The 22,543-nt window shown below is 44.1% G+C and overlaps 1 protein-coding gene across 2 annotated transcripts in view; it reads right to left on the minus strand.

The window, feature by feature from the left end:
• Positions 1-6,635: 6,635 nt before the first annotated feature.
• CDYL (chromodomain Y like) overlaps positions 6,636-22,543 on the minus strand; it is a 218,975-nt gene continuing 203,067 nt past the window's right edge. For both annotated transcript variants that reach the window (XM_075555251.1, XM_075555250.1), the window contains exons 6-7: positions 15,378-15,521; positions 6,636-8,283 (exon numbers count right to left, since the gene is read on the minus strand). In XM_075555251.1, the coding sequence (XP_075411366.1) occupies positions 8,125-8,283; positions 15,378-15,521 (303 nt within the window). In that variant the 3' untranslated portion in view covers positions 6,636-8,124. The remainder of the gene's footprint in view (positions 8,284-15,377; positions 15,522-22,543) is intronic.

A 22,543-nucleotide genomic window follows, 5' to 3' on the forward strand; every position in this document is an offset into this window, starting at 1 on the left:
TTTGGTGTTAGAATTGGCAGAAAGGTTGGAGGGTGGGGCAGGTATTACCTCAGCCTCATAGAAATGGGCCTTAGGCAGCTGATGCTGATAATGGCAATTTTCCTCCTGTCTTGCATAGCTAGAGGTCAGATGTCATCCCATCATTTTCTTTTTTACAGTCTCCTAAGGTTCTTAAATGGAGTTCTGGTGGTGTGGTGGTTACATATTCAGCTGCCAATCACAAAGTTAACAGTTTGAAACCACCAGCTGCTCTGCAGGAGAAAGATGAGGCTTTCAGAATTACAGTCTGGGAAATCCACAGTAGTAATTCTACCCTGTCCTACATAGTCACTATGAGTTGGAAATGGACTCAAGGGCAGTGAGGTGTTTTTTTTTGTTTTGTTTTTTAAGGTTCTCAGGATGAGGACAAGAGGAATTCCACCAACAAGTGTAAGACATGCTTTAAAAGAAATTCATCATTACACCAATTTCAAAAGTCTAAGTTACTTATAATGGCTCCATCAGAGATAATGAGTGAAAGCAGCTGGGTTTATTTTTTGTGTTAATGTACCTATTCTTCACCATCCAAGTCTACTTGGTTCCTGATTGGAGTGAGGGGCAGACACCAAGACTGAATGTGGAGAGAGACCACATTAATTAAATGAACTTGGTTCCTGAGTTAAAGACAGTCAGCCACAAGAGTAGATGGCAAAGGTTGTATCTACTAATTTATCTGGAACAAAGCTGGAGATTACATGATTGAATTTTACAAGACCAACAGCTTCTTCACTGCAAATACCCTTTTTAAACAACACACACACAACAATAACAAACCACACGCACTTCTTCAGAAAGAATACACAGAAACCAAATGGACTCCATCTTTGAGAAGAGATGATGGAGAAATTCACTATCAGTAGCTAATTTGAGGCCAGGGGCTGGCTGTGGAATAGACCATCAATTGCTCATACGTAAGTTCAGGTTGGAGCTGAAGAAAATTAAAACAAGCCCACAAGAGCCAAAATACAACTTTGAGTATATTCCATCTGAATTAGAGAACATCTCAAGAACAGATCTCACACACTGAACACTAATGACAGAAGATCTGATAAGCTGTGGGATATCAAAGAATATCATATATAAAGAAAGCAAAAGGTCATTAAATAGACAGGAGAGAAAGAAAATGCCAAAGTGGGTTTCCGAAGAGACTGAAATTGGCGTTTAGTCATTGAGTAGCTAAGACAAATGGAATAATGAACCCAAAAACGCTGGACAGAAAATTTCAAAAGGCAGCTTGCGAAGACAAAGTAAAGTATTATAATAAAATGTGCAGAGACCCGAAGTTAGAAAACAAAAACAGCAAAACACCTTCAGTATATCTTAAAATGGAAAGAACTGCAGAAAAAATTCAAGCCTCGAGTTGCAGTAGTGGAAGATTCTATGGAAAATATTGAACAATGCAGGAACCATCAAAATAAGATGGAAAGAAGACACAGAGTTACTGTACCCAAAAGTAGTCAACATACAACCATGTAAGGAGGTAGAAACAATGGTGCTGAAGGAAGAGTCCAAACTGCACTGAAGGCATTAGCTAAAAACAAGGCTTCAGGAATTGATGGAACACCAATGGAAATGTTTCATTCACCTATGATATTCACCTATTATACCAAGAAATTTGGAAGACAGCTACCTGGCTGACTGACTGAAAGAGATCCATATTTGTACCGATTTCAAAGAAAGTTGACCAAATAGAATCCTTAAATTATAGAATAGCATCACTGATGTAACATGCTAGTGAATTTTTGCTGAAGATCATTCAGTAATGGTTGAATCACTACCTTGGCAGCGAGCTAGCAGAAGAGAATGCCAGAAGGGTACTCACTTATATTTTCTTGAAAGGAAATGGAAAGGTGTGTGTCCTCTCACTATACTTATTCAATCTGTACGCTGAGCAAATATTCAGCGAAGCTGGATTATATGAAGAAGCAAATGGCATCAGGATCGAGGAAGGCTTTTTAGCTTGCAAAATACAGATGACATAAGCTTGCTGACTAAGATAAAGACTAAAATAAAGACTAAGATAAAGACTAATAAAGACTAAGATAAAGACTAATATGGATTACCATTCAATGTAAAGAAAACCCAAATCCTCACAACTGGACCAAAAGGTTACATCATGGTGAATGGAGAAAAGATTGACCTTTTCAGAGATCTTGTTTTGCTTGGATTCACAACCAAATTTCCTTGGAAGCAGCAGTCAAGAGATTTGAAAGACATATTGCATTGGGTAAATCTGCTGCAAAGACCTTTTTAAATATTGAAAAACAAGGATGTTATTTTGAGGACTAAGGTGCACCTGACCCAAGCCATGGTATTTTCAATCACCTCAAACACATACAAAAGTTGGACATTGACTAAGAAAGACTGAAGAATTGAGAATTTGAATTCTAATGCTGAGATAGAACATTGGAAGTACCACAGACTAATAAAAACAAACAGAAAAACAAATCTGTCTTGGAAGAGGTACAACCAGAGTGCTCCTTAGAAGCAAGGATGGCACAACTTTACCTCAGGTATTTTGGACATGTTATCAGGAAAAGGACATCATGCTTAGTAAACTAAGAGGCAGGGAAACAGGAAGATCCTTGTCAAGATGGATTGACACAGTGGATGCAAGGATGGGTTCAACCATAATTGCGAAGATAGCGCAGAACCGGGCGGTGCTTCATTCCGTTGTTCATATGGTTTCTATGAATCAAAAGTGACTGTACAGTTCAACAGAACTCAACAGAAATACTATCAGTAAAAATTATCTTAGCCTGGGCTTTACAGAAGAGTAAACACACACACACACACACACACACACACACACACACACACTGCCAAGTACCCAAAGTAGCTGGCTTCTACCATTGTTGGCTCACATGGTTGCAGGCTGGCAAATCCTCCTTTGGCAGGTCCAATGGTAGAATATTGGTTCATGTCCAAGGATGACAAGTTGGATGCAGGATTGAAAGCAGGATTGACAGACTATGCATATATATTGGATACAGGCCACACCCCCAAGAAACCTCTCTTTCAACTGAATGGCTGCTACATTAGATCTTAAAATGGAGACTACATCGTATCGGTCAAACCACTCAGAATCATGTGCTAGCTAGGTTGATACACAACCTTAACTTTCACAATATATTGTTAGAATTAAGTCAAGTACTTCCACCCTGCACTAGAGATTACCTAAGGCTCTGAATTGCAAAACAAAGTCAGACACATTAGTTGCTGAGTATTTGAAACGGGGACTTGAGCATATGGGGACTTGAAAAAACTAACAAAACCAGTTTCATGACTTTTAAATCTCTCACTTACATTAAAGTTATAGAAGGGGTCATAGTTTTAATTACTGAGTTGTGTCAGAACATCAGTTTTTGCACTAGTCTATTTAGTAAATGCTAATTTCCCCTTTAAGGATGAAGTTAGGTACACATAATTTTGGAGTTGTTATCTTTCTCTAGAATTAAGATATTACTCATTATGCTTTTAAATATTTTATATTAATGTGGCCACACTTGTCTTGTTTGGTTAATATTTGCACAGCATATATGTTCTACCTAAGCATTTCGATTTTTATATATACATTTAAAATAAACACTAGAAGTATATATTGTTTTGTTCTATACATACTACACACAACTGTACTGTACTGCATTTTGGGGGGAAGTGGTCTTTTAAATATATTTTGTTAGTTGGGATTTCATCCATCATTGTATATTTCAAACACGTCAAGTAGACTTGCACAATTGCTACCACAATCAGTTTCCGACCATTCTTCCAAATGGACTCCTTAACACCGTCTCCCTTTTACCCCCACCACCAGCACCATACCTTCCTCCCACAAACCCTTTAGTCTACTTGCTGTCCCCAAGAGTTCATCAACCTTGGTTTCATATACCAAAAAACGAGATTTCAAGAATCAGGTGACGGGATTTGGCAATGCTGTTAAGAAACAAGGCTTAGCAATAGGGCATTTTGATGGGCAGTGGTTGCCAGATGAACATGAGATGCACCTCGGAGACACAGCTCAGTTCATCACTGCCCTGAGTTCGGTTCCATGTGCTTACCCTAATCTTACTCACCTAGCCCATCTGGTGGCCATCCTCTTATAAAATCAACGTCTCCCAGTTCACATGTCTTATGCTAAGATGTACTCGGGCTGTTGCGCCTCTTCTGACCCCGCGACTGGTCAGACGTTTGTCCTACAAGAGTTGTGGAAAGGTATTTCTGACCAGGGCCCTTTAGGACTTGTCAAATGGCCTCCACAATATGCTGGGTGAACCCTGACCTTCTGAAGGAAGAGCCTTGGGGGCGGTGTAAAAGACGTCATCCTGGGTGGTGATGGTCCTTCAGTAAGCATAGGAGGGGGAGGAGCTCATGCACACGCTGCACGTGCACACACAAGGGCTTTAAAAAGTGGAAAATGGAATTTTAAAAATACCATTTTTTCCATGATCCCTTTGAAGCCCGTTTCAGAGCTTATGGCTCTAAGCTGTGTTACTGCCACGCACACAGTCCCCCTTTTTAGAGAAGTTATTTTGAGTCTAAAGGCTATGATATTTGGCCAAAGAAGTTGTCCCTGGACTTCTTGCTCCTGGTCTTTCTGATCAAGTGAGGAAGGTTGAGGGGCACACACACAGCCCGTCAGGCACCCTCCACACTTCTCTCAGGTTTATACGGTTATTTCCCTTAAAGATTAAAAAAAAAATCTACATTCTTCTGAGTTGTCTTAACTAGGAATAAGAGAGTATCACTCACTCACTGACTGCCATCAAGTCAATGGCAAAGTGACCCTATAGGATAGGGTAGAACTGTCCTTGGGATGGTAACTCTGTATGGTAGTGTAAAGTCCTTTGTCCCTCAGAGTGGCTGGTGGCTTCGAACTGCTGACCTTGCATGTAGCAGCCCAACTCATAATCACTATGGCCCCAGGGCTCCTGGAAGAGTACCAGCCTACCAAAAATTGTTTTGGGAGAGTTCTCATTTTATAATGATGTTATTCATACTAATGTCTTAAAAATGAATACTCCGAACATGTAAAGTGCTTATAACAGTACCCGACATGCGACTGAACAAGTGGTGACAACTACTGTTAGCCTCACAATGGAGGAAACCAAAGCCAAGTGGATGATGTTCCTGGTCTAAGGCTTAAGTGGGCATTAGTGTTGCCGCGACAGTGCTCAATAATTCTTTCAAGGGGCTGAGCAGTACTCAAACACAGGAGCTGGGGAGCATTAAGAGGAAAAACAGCCCAAATGAAACCAGCTGCTATTAAGTTGATTCTGACCCCTGTGATGCGGAGTGGTTTCATTGGCCAAAACATTCATCTCCTAAGTTCAAAACCATTAGGAGGAGGTCTGGTGATTTACCTCTGAATGATCAAACCAACTGAAACCCACACAAACAATTCTACTCTGAAACATGTGGGTTCACCGTAGGTAGGGAGGAGGCTCTGATCATGTTGACAAGTGTATAATGGGAACATTTGCCACATAATCTCGTAACTCCTTTTCCCTTCTAGAAAAATTCCTTTTTCAATAGCTGTGTAGCTCTTGCATAATTGCTTAGCTAATCCTTTGATGCCATTTCTAATTTTTCATTAAGAAATCTGCAATGAATTTAATGGCATATATACCTTTATTCTTGTGTCACAAAAGAATCCACTTTATGAGTTCTTATAAATACATGCTATTTTCAAGGTTTGGAAGTATTTATTTTGACAGATACTGTCAAATTATCCTCTAGAATTGTGTCTATTTTTCAGCTAGCCCCAGTGTGAGAGGCTGCACTCTCTTGCACCCTCCCAGTGCTGGCCTGAATGTGAGGGTCTAATGTGGCTTGGAATTCTGCCTAAGTGAGCCTGGGTTCTCTTGCCCTGGAAGTCAAGTCAACAGATGAAAGGCAGACGTTGGTTTCATGTAAGAGGGAGTGACATCCCAATACAGGCAAGAACAGCCAGTGTAGCACGGAGGGTTGAGTCTTGGATGGACCCAGATGTCTAACTTGAGGTGACTCTACTGAATTGGTTCCTTATTTGTAAATTCCATATATAAGACTTAGTGGTTAATATAGACTTTGGGTCAAAGACCTGGGGGTCAGAAGTCTGCTTCTACCTTGAACAATGGAAACGTGGACTTCACATTAATTGGCTGTAAAAATAGGGATAAAAATAATCACATGGTAGGTGTGCATAATATAGAAATAAGGTATACGATTCTATGAGGTAAAATATCTTAAACATAATACCAATTAAAGATGCTAACCAAGGAAATTTGTGATAGAATATGAAATTCAAAAATAAGCAGAACTAAAAAAATATATTTAAGTATCTTTACAGGTATAACAAGTAGAGAGAAGGAGACGGTTAACACAATTCAAGAAGTGTTAACCTGGGTGAGAAGAGCCAAAGTAGAGGTAACCTGGCAGGGCTTTAGTCTTGTTCAGTTTCTTTCGTAGCCAGTAGCTAACACAGGTATTAGTTTCCTTCCTCTTAACCCTGTACAAATGTTTTATTCCCACAAGTACACTAAGATTAGAGAAACAAAACATCCCATGAGACAACAGAAGTAAAGAATTATCACAGAAACTGTTCAGGTGTGTTAAGAAATATTAGTTTTATTTAACCAGTTTTCACAGCTGAATATTTTATTCTATAAAAACTTTACAAATTGTACAGTTTATATATAGTTCAAACTACTGAACAAAAAAGTAGGTCCCACAGATGCAAAAATACTGTACCAATCGATCCCAGGCAAAGGTAGATTTATATACTATATAGCTAGCTCTCCACGTCGTCTGGAGGTGGTCAGCACTAAGTATAAACTCCAAAACTGTACAAAAATAAGGTCTGATTTTATTTCACTCTTCATACATTCAATATGATTGCAAGCTCAGAAGCCTAAGTAATAAAAAGGCATCTGTAGTCAGGAATCGGCACCCTCCTGGAAGGAGGGCAAAATGTCTATGTACACAGGGCACTCTTGGACACCATACTGTTGTCGGTATATTGTGTAGGCATAAAAGTATAGACAGAGAACAGCAAGAGTCTAACATAAGGTAGTTGGGGTTTTTTGGGGGGTTGGGGTGGAGGAGTATCTACATTTAATAGTGTGCCAAAAGAACTTTAACTTATTAAATAAAATACATTCTAAGTGAACCTAAAAATTATACATTATTATAAACATAAAAATACTTTTTTTTGGTGTAATACATCAATTATATCTGCAAATAGAGAACCAAAACTGTATGCAAAGTAGTATTTCTCACCCAGCAACAAGAATTACTTATGAAGTTATTTCTCAAAAGGGTCAAAAAAGCTATTTTAAACCTGCCAAAACTAACATATAATTTAGATATTCATACTTATGCTACTCAGTGATTCACTAATACTGCAAAACAAGCTTTCTTCTAGAAAAATAGTGGTTTTTTCATGTTACGTGGGTAAGAAGTGCCATATTAAAAAAGTACAAGGACCAGCTGATGTCTCGGTATTTAGTTTGGGGACTTTTCATCAGAAGAAATCATCCTGAAGCGGAAGTTTTCTATATTTGAGTTAGAATTTCCCATCTCTGAGGCATGCGTACCTTCACGGGGACCAAGGCAGTGCCTCCGATCTCTCTTTATCATTACTTGGGATAGGGAAAAGAAAGCTGGCTAACAACATTTTAAATTTTGTGTTCTAGAAGGAAAAAATGAAAAAAAACAAAAAAAAACAAAACCAAGGTCATTATTCTAGGCATTGCTGTCACCCAAAGAGAGCAAAACACAATTCTTTTTCATACAGTACTAGTCAGAGAACAGAAACGAGCTTCCAAAGAGCAGTGTAGTGCTCATCAATCATTACATTTCCATACACGTGTGGACATTAAGGATAAAATAATGACATTTGGACAAAGGAGCTTTGTAGTTATTTATTGTAAAGTTACAGTACTTAAAAACTCCTTGGTAATAAATAGCTTGGAGGTTCCCAGTCCTGGTTCCAAGCATCAGGTACGGGTAAATTGATTTCAGGCTGTGAGGCGGAGGGTAGGGTGACGCGGGGCCATGATGCCCCCACCAAGCAGCTCCAGTGTCCTTCAGTAGATGTGCTGACAATCAGAACTCATCAATTTTCCTCTGCAGGTATTTCAACATGGAGTCCATCCCTTGGGCGGAGCCCCAGATTTTCTTCAGCACCTCACATTCCCTCTCGTTTGCCTGCTCCAGCTCCGTCTTCATGTTGCAGCGCACAAGGGCTTTGCATTCCTCCAGCACCTGGGCCAAACAACAAGCAGTGAGTAAGGGCGGTGGGCATGTGCGCGCGTGCTGGCTTTGCCTCTCTCATGGTTACTGAGGCAATCTCCCACGTGGAGCCATGCCCTGTTTCACAAAGAGGCTGGCCCCTTCCACGACGCATGTTAGACTTAGTATCTGAAATCTTATTTCCAATCAGTTACAGCATATACTCTCAGTTTCAAAATAGCTACTTAGTTATTCAGAGTGGGGCTAAGTGTTGCCCTGGCCCTTACTCAGCACTGAGTCAGCCCTTTGTCCCCTAGCAATTGTTGCTGGCCAGTGAGGGTCCCTGGATAGTGAATGTTTTGATGTCCAATGAAAAGGGCTCAATGGCTGCTCTTTAAATTCAAATTTTACATAGGATGGCTGTTCACAGATGCCTCTGGGAGTTGTGCCAGTTAATATTAAGCAACATTTCATTTTTTCATTTCCTAAATGAAGTTTTTGTTGGGAGTAGATTAAATATTTCCAGTATACTTAGTCCGCTGGACTGCTGACCTTGTGGTCAGCTACCCAAAGCATAACTTCCTGTGCCTCAAGAACTCTTTGGAGAATAGTCAAAACCAAACCCAAATCCACTGTTAACAAGTCGATTCCACCTCATAGTGATTCTAATCTCACTGCCATCAAGTTGATGCCGATTCATAGTGACTCCACATGACAGGGTAAAACTATTGCCCCTGTTGCATTTCTGAGATGATAACTCTTTAGAGGAGTAGAGAGCCTCATCTTTCTGCTGTGAAGCCACTGGGGTTTTAAACTGCCGGCCTTGCTTTAGCAGCCCAACGAGTAACCACTATGCCAACAGCGCAACCCTCTAAAGCAGGAGTGCTCAAACTTTTTAAACAGGGGCCAATTCACTGTCCCTCAGACCCATTCTGGACTATACTTTAAAAAAAACTATGCCCACCACACAGAGGCAAAACACTAAGGGGGTGCAACAGAACAGCAAGGGAATGGAGCAGTGAGGTCTCCAGGGAATGCTGAAGGTGGACTTTGGGGCCAGGGCATGGGGCCCCAACAGACTGGACTGAAAAACACTCCTAAAGGGCAACAAACAGTCCTTGAACTAACTACAAGCTTTTCTTTCCTGTTGTGTTTTATTTTGGTTGTAGTCATTGGTTTGTTGTATATTGTTGCTTGGTTTTGCTCTGTCTTGTTTTTGTGTGTGTTATTGTCTAAATAAGACAGGCTGGATGAACAATCTGGAGGAGAAAACAACTGGACCAACAGTTCCGGAGGGACATGGGAGAGGGGGAGGTGGGGGTAAAGGAAGTGGTGTTAACAAACCCAGGGACAAGGGAACAAGTAATCCAAATCGATGGTGAGGAGGGTGTAGGAGGCCTGGTAGGGCGTGATCAAGGGTAATTTAATCAAGCGGAATTACTGAAACCCAAATGAAGACTGAGCATGATAGTGGGACAAGAGAAAATTCAAAGGAAATAGAGGAAAGAGCTAGGAGGCAAAGGGCATTTACAGAGGTCTAAATAAAGGCATATACATATGTAAATATATTTATATAGGATGGAGAAATAGATCTATGTGCATATGTTTATAGTTTTCGTATTAGGTAGCAGAAGGACATTGGGCCTCCACTCAAGTACTCCCTCAATGCAAGAATACTTTCTTCTATTAAATTGGCATTCTAGGATGCCCACCTTCCCGACACAACCGCTCAAGACAAAGCAGGGGAATAAGCAAATGGGGCGAAGAAAGCTGATGGTGCCTGGTGGTCAAAAGATATAGCATCTGGGGTCTTAAAGGCTTGAAGATAAACAAGCGGCTATTTGCTCAGAAGCAACAAAGCCCACATGGAAGAAGCACACCAGCCTGTGTTATCACGAGGTGCAGAAGGAATCAGTTACCAGGCATCAAAGAACAAAATATCCTATCATTGTGTGCACACTTCCATGATACGATTGCTGAAGACAAAAGGGTGCATAAGCAAATGTGGTGAAGAAAGCTGATGGTGCCCAGCTAGCAAAAGAGATAGTGTCTGGGGTCTTAAAGGCTTGAAGGTAAACAAGCAGCCATCTAGCTCAGAAGCAAGAAAGCCCACATGGAAGAAGCACACCAGCCTGTGCGATCACGAGGTGTCGAAGGGATCAGGGATCGGGCATCATCAGAACACAAAAAAATCTTACCACAGTGAATGACGGGGTAAGTGCAGAGTGGAGACCCAAAGCCCATTTGTAGGCCACTGGACGAGCCAGTCAGGGTGCGATGTAGCAACGATGAAACATAGAATTTTCCTCTAATTCCTAAATGCTTCCTCCCCCCGCCTCCCCGCCCCACTATTATGATCCCAATTCTACCTTGCAAGTCTGGCTAGACCAGAGGATGTACACTGGTACACCTAGAAACTGGAAACACAGGAAATCCAGGACGGATGATGCCTTCAGGACCAGGGGTGTGAGTGGCGATACTGGGAGGGTGGGTTTGAATGGGGGAACCGATTATAAGGACCTACATGTGACCTCCTCCCTGGGGGATGGACAACAGAAAAGTGGGTGAAGGATGACACCAGACAGGGAAAGATATGACAAAATAATAATTTATAAATTATCAAGGGTTCATGGGGGGGAACAGGGAGGGAGGGGAAAAATGAGGAGCTGACTCCAGGGGTTTAGGTGGAGAGCAAATGTTTTGAGAATGATGAGGTCAATGAATGTACAAATGTGCTTTGCATAATTGATGTGTGTATGGAGTATGGTAAGAGTTGTATGAGCCCCCAATAAAATGATTAAACAACAAAAAAGGCATGACAATCTATTCCAGAAAGATTACAGTTTTGAGCACGCTCTGGGGTAGTAGTTCTACTCGGTCCTACTAGTCAAAATGAGTATGAATCAACTCTTCAGTATTGGGCTATTATGGAATTTGGTTATTTAATCTACAGACAGACAATAGAAAAGTGGGTGAAGGGAGATGTCGGACAGTGTAAGATATGACAAAAATAATAATTTATAAATTATCAAGGATTCATGGGAGAGGGGAAAAATGAGCTGATACCAGGGGCTCAAGTAGAAAGAAAATGTTTTGAGAATGATGATGGCAACAAACGTACAAATGTGCTTGACACAATGTATGTATGTATGTATTGTGATGAGTCGTACAGGCCCCCAATAAAATGACTGAAAAAAGAAAAAAACTATGAACAAATTCCTATGCACACTGTACATATCTTATTTTGAAGTAAAAAAACAAAACGGGGAAAAACAGCTGGGAGGCCGGATAAATGTCTCAGGCAGGTGCATGTGGCCCGTAGCTTGAGGACCCCTGCTTTTAGAGCTTGAGGACCCCTGCTTTTAGGCCGAGTGAAACCTCCCCTGCGGGCTTCCGAGGCTAACTCCTTAGGGATTAGAAAGCCTCATCTTTCCCCTGCAGAACTGCTGGTGGCTTTCAACTCCTAACCTTGCAGTTAGCAGCCCAATCACCACACTACCAACAGTAACGAACTATATAAATGTTAGTTTCTGTAATATCTATACACCTATTTAAAAAACACAACAACAATCTAAAGCAATCAAATCCATCAAGTTGATTCCAACTCATACTGACCCTATATAGGACTTCTGGGTAACAGCTGGTGCATCTGAAGTGCATTTACCCCAAAGTGCCCCCAGAGCTCCTGCAGACACCGACAGGATATGTGACATTATGTAAATTCAGGTGACCTTTGATTAGTACCGTTCTTTAAATTCTTGCATACTTTCCAGCTGTTGTTATAGATATTGCTTTTTATCAGGAATTCATACAAAGGCGGCTTTGTAGCAAGCAAAAGTGGAATATTTAGGAGATCCTGTATGTGTGTGAATTCTTTGAAGGCAAAGGTATTTTAAAAGTACCATTTGGAAATGTCTTCTCTATACCCTGCCCACCGGACACCCCGAAGTGGCTCCGTTTCACTTTAAAAGCGAGAACACAGTCTTGGAGTGCCCAAGTGGGATGGGTAAGCCAAGACTGGCTCCAAGACCTGGTTTTCCACCCCCGAACCCAGGTGCAAGGAGCCTGGTGGCAGAGAGGTAATGCGCTGGACTGCTGATCGCCTAGGTCAGCAGCTGGAACCGACCAGAGGTTCCTCAGGAGGAAGATGAGGCTTTCTGCTCCTATGAAGATTTATAGCTTTGGAAACACATGGGTGGTGGTGGGGCAGTTCTACTCTGTCCTATAGGGTTGCTATGAGTCAGAGCCGACTTGATGGAAGTGAGATTGGGAGAGTCCAGCTGCTGTGTGATTATATAATCACCAGACCCGTGGCCTGCCATGGGCAGGGCTCTGCATGTGGATGTGCTTGTGCGTATCTGCTGTGCACATGGCTCCAGTGCGATGGGCTCTGACGGGCCCCATCTGCCAACGACCAGGCAGAGCTGCAGAGCATCTCTCGGGGACTCCTTCCCATGCTAGCCCTCCTAGCTTTGGGGGAAGCATCAGGTGGGCCCCGGACTGGTTAGTCTTCCTGTATTTCCTCTGATGCTCAAGAACATCTCCTGTCTCCTTACTCTGGCTGAAGACCACCCTCACAGGGTGCTGGGTAGGGAGGAGAGTAAAGATCTATACGTTGTCCCCTCTTAGAACACAATGAGTAGGCTAACAACAGCAGGAGGGACTGCAGTCAGATAACAGGAAAGACATACTGGGTGGAAGATGGTTCCTTCATGGGACAGAAATAGCTCAGCCTAGGTAAGATTCAGGAGCCCGAGAGACACAAGTGGTTTGTAGTCAGCTGTTCACCTAAAGGCCGACCCTGCCCAGAAGTTCCTCAGAATAAAGGCCAGGAAAACGGCGTCTGTACATGACAGTCAGACAACGATGGAGCAGTTCTCTCTTACACTTGGGGCCCACCCAAGCTTGAGGCTGACTTGTGGGACAGGAGGCCATGTTCAGTGACAGAAGGTTCTTACGCTCGGATGACCGCCTCCTGAATGGCCTGTGGGCACCGTATGGACACAGCTGGCAATCAGAGCATCCACTGCCCACAACAACCTGATCCGGTGGATGCTACCATTTCTTCCTCTGCCGGAGGAGGAACCTGAAGGGAACCCGGCACTGTCATACCATAGCCCGCGCACATCCTCAATGCAGCCGACAGCCCGTGTCAGGGGGACAGTTGGGATTGTGGGGTCGGTGGGAGGTGGAGTGGGCAGGGAGGGGGCAAGGCTTGAAGAGGGGCAGGAAGGGTTGCCGAGATGAGGCTGAGTACCCTCAGAGGGAGGGTTGAGGCAGTACAGTCTCCCCCGCTCAGCAGAGCACCCACCTGTGGGCATGGCGCCTAGTGCCCAGACTGGTTCCAGGTGAGCATCCACGTGCAGTACCCCTCCCGTCCTCCAGATGGCGGGCAGGAGCCTGGACACTCCCAGCGCCTTTCCCCAGCCCAGGTCTGGATCACGTCCCTGCAGGTGCCTCGGATGCCATCATTTGCATGAGGCACGCTGGGAACCAGGTGGAGTTTGGACACCCTGCCTCGGAGCCACCTTGCAGCCACTGCTATGCACCCACCCCGGGTGCTGGTTATGTTGCGGGGATTCCCTGGTCTGTCGCCTGGGCTCCTGGCCCTGGAGTTGGCTGTATCAAACCAACCCAGTCCAGGGACTGCCTGCCAGCAGCTCAGCTCATCCCGTGCCCCCTCACTGACGAGCAGTGTGCTTGTGGTGGGCCACCTCTGGGACCCCAGTTGTGGCAGCAACACATGGCCACCCTCAAGGGTACTTGTGCTCGGCCCACGAGCTCAGGAAGCCCTTGGCCGAGGGCCCAGAGCCGGGCAGTGGCTGCCATGAGGGATGGGAAAGGACTTGCTGCCACCCGGTGTCTGCCCTCCATGGCGTGTGACACAGGGCATGGGATGATGAAGTCGTACTTGGACGGTACCACTTGCACCTCACTGTGGTTCAAGGGCAGCTTCACCTTTCCGAGCCCCCGCTCGATGTGGATTTCAGAGCAGCTCTCTGCTATCCTGCCCCATTGGGCCTCCTCCCCACAGGCCAGAGAACCTTCTGGAGCTCAGGCTTCTGTCATGCCCAGTGGCTCCCCAGTCACCCAGCTTAGGACCCTCGTGTCCCAACTTCGTCCTCGAAGGCGGGTGCAGAGCCCGTGCCTGCTCTGGGCATGAATAGGCCTTTGTGGTGGGCAGGGAGCAGCCATCAAAGCCAAGAGAGCTGGGGCAGGCCTGGGAGCTGTGGGGCCCCTTGCTTCCCACTGCTCCCACGCTCGCTCGCCTAGCCACCATCCTGCGTTGTGAGGCCCCAGTGGCCACACGCCCCCCTCCCCCTGCCTCCTCTCCTTTCCACCATTCTAGGGACCAATCGCCCAGTAAGCTAGGGAACTGGCAGGACACAAAAGGAAATGGATACTGGTCCCACGGTGTCAGTTTGTCTTACTGAGGTGTCTTGCCGAAAACGATGTCACTGGCACCTCAAATGCCAGCAGGGTCACCCAAAGGGAACAGACGAAGAACAGTTTAAGAACAGGGAATCCACTGCCCACTCTGGAGGAAGGCGCCACTAAGCAGCTTATGCTTAGAATGGAAGCCTTGTCAGGTACTTGAAGGCCTAATGAATGGAAGCAGAACCCTGTCAGACGGCAGGGCGGGGCCTCTGTGGTTAGAAGGCTCTCCAAGGAGCACTCAGCCGAGTGGCCCCTGGCGATGTGAAGGGAACAGAGCCCGTGGCAGTGGGGCCTTGGGGATTTTCATTTCCTGATGGTGCACAACTCAAGAAGAAACAGCTGTAAAAATCTCCTAATAATCGAACATGGAATGTATAAAATATGACTCTAGGAAACGTGGAAGTCATCAAAAATATAAGGACTGGCATCCTAGGCATTACTGAGTGAAATGGACTGATATTGGCCATTTTGAATCAGAAAATCACGTGGCTTACTATGTCAGGAATGGCAGCCAAGAGGAATGGCATTACGTGCTTTGTCACAAAGTACACTTCAATATCTTTTTCAAAGTACAATGCTGTCTGTGAAGTCCACGGGGGCCCAATGTGTGTGTGGGGGAGGCACCATTCAAGGACGCTTTCACAAACTTGTGGAAGCCCCCTCAAATGTTAAGAAAAAGTCAGACTTACAATTGGATTACACGAGGCAAGTTCCTTAATTCGAACCATTACTTCCTGTGTGAATGTCCCTGGCCAAAACACCTGGGAGACCAGTCCTTTGCCACATGCTTCCTGGGCAGTCAGCTTCCGTCCACTGAGCAACATTTCATTTGCCTGAAAGAGAAAATTCGTGTTGATGTAAAATGTAATCGATGCGCACAACTTGGTCCACGCTTCAATGATGACACTAGGAAGTACACGAGTAAAGGATGTCATTTGTAAATGCCATCACATGCACAATCTTGCAACAATAATAGTAACAAACCGAAAAGAACTCCTGTGAGTAGTTACACAGGCAGATACGCACATAGGAAAGCATCGGTGTATATACTTTTGTAAACACGCACATACATTTGAAGATAAGTCAAAAAGTACTGCAATGAAGTCCCCATTCAGGCTCAACCAGAAAATAGTCCTAAAGGTCAACAAACAGACCTGAAACTATTTATAGGCGTTTCTTTCTTTCTTTTTTTTTTTGGTCATTGTTTGTTTTTTTACTTTGTTTTGCTCTGCCTTGTTTTTGTGCTTATTATTGTCTCTACATGTCTACAGACATATATCCAGATGATATAGGCTGGATAAACAATCCGGAGGAGAAAATAATGGGACCGATGGTTCTGGGAGGACACGGGAGAGGGGAAGGCAGGGGGAAAGGAAGTGGCTGTCAACAAACCTAGGGACAAGGGAACAACAGGGCATAGGATGCCCGGTAGGCTTGATCAAATGCAATGTAACTGAGAGGATCAATGAAACCTGAATGATGGGAGAACATGATAATGGGACAAGAGGAAAGTAAAAGGAAATAGAGGAAAGAATTAGGAGGCAAAGGGCATACAGAGAGGTCTAAACACAAGCATTTACATATGCAAATATATTTATATATAATGATAAGAGAATAGATTTATGTACATATATTTATGTGTTAAGTATTAAGGTAGCAGACGGACATTGAGTCTCTACTCAAGTACTCCCTCAATGCAAGTACATTTTGTTCTCATAATCTGGCATTCCGTGATGCTCAGGTTCCCGACACTATGCTGAAGACAAAATGGGTGCATAAGCAAATGTGGTGAAGAAAGCTGATGGTAGCTGAAGTAGAAAGAGAATGTTTTGAAAATGATGGCAACAAATGTACAGATGTGCTCAGCACAATGGATGTAGGTATGGATTCTGAGAAGAGCTGTATAATGATTGGAAAAAACCCCACCCCCAACATGCCCCTGCAATCAGCGGACAGCTGCAGACCAAGTTCCCTGGGTAACACCCTTGCTGTAGTCTTCTCTGGGCGCCTTAACAACGTATCCAATCAAAACAGGGGCTTCCAAGGGGATCTTCTGGACCAGTTCACTTAAGCCAGAGGGGTCCGCTCAGAAAGTTATAGTGACGGTTTTCTTGGATCTCAAATGGGTAATGCCGGAAGATTTATCAAGGGACACAGGACAAGCACAGAGACTTGTTTTAAGTTTTAAGAAAATGGGAAGCTGCGCTGGTGAAAGTTGCATGGAGCAATTTTTTCCCCTCACAACACCACTCCTGCTCATTCTTCAAGGGCCACAGGGGCGAAACCTTACCCCATTTGTCCCAAAGCCTTGGATCATGTCCCTTCAGACTTCTTTTTGTTCTCTAAATGCAAAGAACATTTAAAAGAAACACAATTTGAGTCCCGTGAGAATGTCCAAACTGCCATTTTGGTGGAGTGTGAATCAAAGAGCACATAATTCTTTGGGGGAAAGGTTAGAGAGATGGACTTTAAATGATAGCTTCATATTTTGATATTTTTGTTAAATTGAGGATTCTATTATTTTGTAGCAATGCTTTAAAAACATTATTTAATATATCCTCATATGATAAAGCACACTGGGACATAATCATGTTTCCCAGACATAACCAAATACTTCACAGGATTTGACAGCTTAAAACCACAGTCCTGTGGGACTCACGAGGTCAACTGGCCAACAGAGTTCTTAAAAATGTGTTCTCTATATTACAGTGCCAACTTAAAAGCTTCCAAGCAGCAATTCAAGACAGAGCTATTGGTCTCTACTTGTCTGCAGCCACAGCGAAAGAAGGAAACTACAAAAACCAGTTTATAAGGCTAATGGATTACATCTCTCTAGAGACCAGAACAAGATGGTGCCTGGCTATGACTGCTGATCAATTCTGGAGAAGGATACAACAGATGTCCCAAAGAGAATGGGATAAAACAATTGAATGAAACTCAAATTATTTTTTTTTAAAAAAGACCACTAAGTAGACTGGTAAAGACTGGAGGACCCTCCTGGCCATCGTGCAGAGAGCCTGTGTGGAACTGAGCCATTATCAGCTGGGTGAAAGATCGGTGTGCTTAAAAAAAATCTACGAGACTAAATGATCAACATTTCCCCTAAAGCAGAGATGAGAAGGTCAAGCAGGCGGCAGGGAAGTTATATTAATGAAAATGGAACAGCCAGAATGAAAATAAAGACAATGTTGACACGAGAGAAAATTTAACCAATGTCAGAATACTTGTTAACAGGGAGACTTATTTGCTTTCACCAAAAACAGGTTAAGGAAAGAAAAAGAAAGGAGAGAAAGACAGAGACGTAACAAGGAGATAGCAAAGAAAACCCCAACTGAAGAAACTGATGCTCAATAATTCAAGATCAACGTGTGAAGACACTGGGCCCAAGCTAGGCCTCTCATGATTTCCAGGGTCTGGCTTATCCTGAAATGAGTCACATCCAAGATGGCTGAAAACTAGGTGATAAGAGCACAACATATTGGGCATGTGATTTAAAAAGAAATATAAAAGGTATACTTATCTCCTAACACAAAACCACAAGGACATAACCAAAATCTCAATGATAGAAGGTCTGCTTGCCATCAATCTCAAGTTTTACTAGTGGCTCCCTTTCCTCTGTTACCCCTTCCACGCAGTCACTGGTTAAATAGGCAAAACTATCTTGGTAAAGAGAGGCAAATGCAAGGTTAGGTAATTTATTTTCCAGGGATATGAATTAGGCACAGAACTCCTACACAGTATTTTCCGAGAGGCCAAAGGTGATTTGCTCTCAGTGTACAGAGGCATCGTGTTAAAGGCAGTGAGATGTCCGTTGGGGACAGACTTGAGAGGTCATCTTTGTCTCCCGCATATTAAAATATCCAGGGGCTGCAGTGGTCCAGAGATCAACTACTGTGACTCTGCTCACAAGGCTGGACTACAGTGATTTCATGTGGCTCAACTGAGGAAGCAAACAGTTAATTGTCTTTGATGCAGAAATTCACTAGGTTCTCCTGGATCCTTCCTGCATCACTTTTAGCATCCTAGAAAAATCCAGTTTTGATGTTATTCAAATAACAGGCACTCAGATATTCAGAGGAAGACAAATGGGGAGAATATACAGTTGACAAAGAAAGTACTATTCGACCGGGCAGCTTCCTGCCTCCAGCTTCGCCTGCACGGTTAGCCCAGCTTAATGTGCCAATGGTCAAGGGAGGGGGGGGGTTGGATAAAACATATCCTTGATGGGTAACTTCCTTTTCCAAAAGAGAATAAATCACCAAGAAAAGGTCTTAAAAATGATTCAGTACATTTCCCAGCTGAGAACCCCTATATACTTTGTGTAAACACATGTGAACTACCCATGCTTGGAAAGCCACAAAGAGGTAGCAAAACATTTGCCAAAGTGGGAAAGCAGGCATTTGTGTGGCCTTCTGACTTCCCTTTGAACATGGCATGGACTGGAAAACAAAGCTGGGAAACAAAGGTTCCCATTAAGGTTGGTAATTATCACCAAGAGAGGAGGCTTTACTTAGGTAAGGCTTAGGCAACCTTTGGAGTGTTTGACGAGTTTAGAGATATTCTGTAAAATTCCTGAGCGGAAATGAAAAGCCTTTTCTCAGAGAACAGACCCTACCACTCCCATCCCCAACCCCCACCCCACCCCCGAAAAGAAAAACAAACCCACTGCCATAGAATTGATTCTGACTCATAGGAAACCTATACAGACAGAGCAGTTCTGCTCTTTATAGGGGCAGATAGCCTCATCTTTCTCCAATGGAGCAGCTGGTGGGTTTGAACTGCCAACCTGTGGCTAACCTACTATGCAACCCAATGCTAATCCACTATGCCACTAGGGTTCCTTTCAGAGAAAAGGAGGTCTATAAATAGTGGATTCTGAAATCTGTTAGTTTCCTAGTTGGTATTTCTTTCACTCTGAAGATACAGTAAAGACAATATTAAAGCTGAATCACTTTAGTATGCATTATGTATGTTCCAAAGCCCAGTGTGTGCCACACTTTTTGTCAAAGTTACATAAGCTGCTATCTAATTGGCTCCTGGTCACCCTTTGAACAAAAGAATTGGATCACTGTGACTCATAAGAATTTCGCTAGTTGATTTTTAGAAGATCTCTAGGCCTTTCTTCCTAGCCTGTCTTAATTTAGGATCTGGATTCAGATTTTAGACTCTAGAACAGGGGTCCTCAAACTTTTTAAACAGGGGGCCAATTCACTCTCCCTCAGACCCGTTGGAGGGCCGGACTATAGTTAAAAAAAAACTATGAACAAATTCGTATGCACACTGCACGTGATCTGATTTTGAAGTAAAAAAACCAAATGGGGCAAAAACACCCGGTGGGCCGGATACATGTCCTCAGCGGGCCGCATGTGGCCCGTGGGCCGTAGTTCGAGGACGCCTTCTCTAGAAACTCTGAAACTGCTCGCCACAACGGCAGCATATAAACCTCCGCCGACCTATGAGGTGGCTGTGCCTAGAAGTGGACCTGACCTAGGGCTTCGAGTGGTAGTGGATGCAAAAGACTGCCTGGTCCAAGGCATCACATAGGCGCGTCTTTTCTATTCCCTCCTATGAATCCTCACTGCTTTGGGAATGTGTTTTTGCCACGCGGAGGTAAATTTTGATCCGGAGTGGTATAAATGGTTTGTATTGACTACTAACCTCAAGACTTGATCCCACTGAGCGGCACATGGATATTTCCTTCCAAAAGAAGACCTGGTGATATGCTACCGAAAGTCTCCAGAGTAAGTATCGGCTTGGTATGAGCTAGGCTGGGGCTGATGATGTCCGAGGAAATTCCGGTTCCCTCGGTCCTATCAGTGTGGCCACCCTACCATTAGAGGTGAACTCACTGGGCCCTAGGTATATGTCCTTCCTTACATGTCTATACCATGTGGTAAGACGTGTAGGACAATTTAAGCCCAAGTCTGAATCCACCCAACCCGTGTAAACAATGCGACTAATTCAGGGTTTACTGGAACACCGTCTCATTTTAGCACAGGCCCTAAATTGGTATTCGTCATATCGAATTTGGTCAAAACTTCCCAACTAATTTTTAAAACTTCTTTCATAACCACCCAGACACATGTGAAATGGTAAGGATAATGGGAAATAGAGACCTCTTTTCTGTGGGAGGGCTTGGCCAGCCTGAGTGAGAACAGGGGTGGGAGGGTGCAGCTGGGAGTGAAGCGCATGCCTCTTGACTGGCACCCCCAGCCCTGAGAAGGGCCCCTGCCCTCTGTGAACTCAGGCCTGGCTCCAGCCAGTTAACAGCGGCCTTGAGCCTTACACCAGGGCAGGGCTCTACAGCGAGTCGGGGTGGTCTGGTACCTCTCCAATGGCTGGCTCAGGGTCAACCACAGCACCCAGACCGCCTTCCCCAGGGCACTGAGTGTACACGCCAGGCACTTCATGAGTGTTTATAGGGGAAACCAGTACGTACGTGGAAGACACTGCAAGAAAGAGAGAGCTACAATAGCTCGTTTCAGTTTTTGCCTGTTGTTTTTTAGCTTGATGATGACAGGAATAAGACAACCCAGCTGCCATCAAGGCAACTCAGAACAGAACTGTGTTACACAGGGTTTCGAAGACTAAATCTTCATGGGAGCAGGCAGCCTCACCTTCCTCCTGTGGAATGGCTGATAGGCTTGAAATGTCAACCTTGCTATGGGTTAAGCAGTCCAGAGCCTATCCACAGCACCACCAGGGCTCCCTTTACGTATCTTCCTAGTAAAATTTACAGCACATCACCTGGGGAAACCAAACCTGCCTCACCTGGACGCAGGCTATTGGCAGCTCTAGTTCACCAAATGTTCCCAGAACAAGTGAAACCATGTAACAGTCATGTTAGCAAGAATGCAGGCGCCCTGGTGGCACAGTGGTTACACGTTGGCTGCAATCCACAGTTTGCAACCATCAGAAGCTCGCAGGGAGAAAGACTGGGCTATCGATTTTTATAAACAGTTCCCGTCTTGGAAACCCACAGGGGGTCACTATGAATCAGCACTGACTCGATGGCAGTTAGAGTTAACAAGACTGGTCACAACACAATTCACTTCAACAACATTTGTTCACTTTATGTGCAGAAATAGATACAGTCTGCTATGAAGGCCATTCATACTGTGAATTTTAGGCTCTCAATCTGAGCACTGACACTAGCGTGTGGGAGGTTTCCTGCAAGTTGTGGGATGCTGAGCAGCATGGAGGCCTCGAATCATTAGCATCTCCTTAGCTGTGACAACCAAAGTTTACCGACAATGCCAAATGTCTCCTGGAGCCAACACATCCTTTTTGGAACCACAAGTCTTGGGGTTCCAGTAGATAGCAAGGGAGAAACCTAAGTGCTAACTTTTCAAGGTAAGTCCCATGGGGATTTTTTAATGACTTCATAGCATTTGGCTTAACAGCCCCACGACCAAGTGCCCTTGATTAAAACAAGTCCAGATGCCAAGTCTGTTTAATTTATGCAGCCTGCTGGGTGTTTTTGCCCCATTTGTTTTTTTACTTCAAAATCAGATATGTGCAGTGTGCACAGGAATTTGTTCATAGTTTTTTTTTAAACTATAATCCGGCCCACCAACAGGTCTGAGGAACAGTGAACTGGCCCCCTGTTTAAAAGGTTTGAGGACCCCTGCCTTAGGCTATTTATACGATCTATGAGGACAGGATCCCTACCTTTTCACTCTCCGTGGTGGCAGAAACTCCTAATAAGTGCACCCAATTAAACAGAAAGCAGTGACTCCCACTGGGACCCAGCAAAACCTGTTAGGTGGGCTCTATGGGGCAGCAAGGCACGCAGGATAAAACAAACAGCCGAAGTGTGCACTCTCCTTCTTCACCTGTCCCATGCTGATGCTAA

Source organism: Tenrec ecaudatus, chromosome 7, assembly GCF_050624435.1.
Source record: "Tenrec ecaudatus isolate mTenEca1 chromosome 7, mTenEca1.hap1, whole genome shotgun sequence".
Classification (NCBI taxonomy): domain Eukaryota; kingdom Metazoa; phylum Chordata; class Mammalia; order Afrosoricida; family Tenrecidae; genus Tenrec; species Tenrec ecaudatus.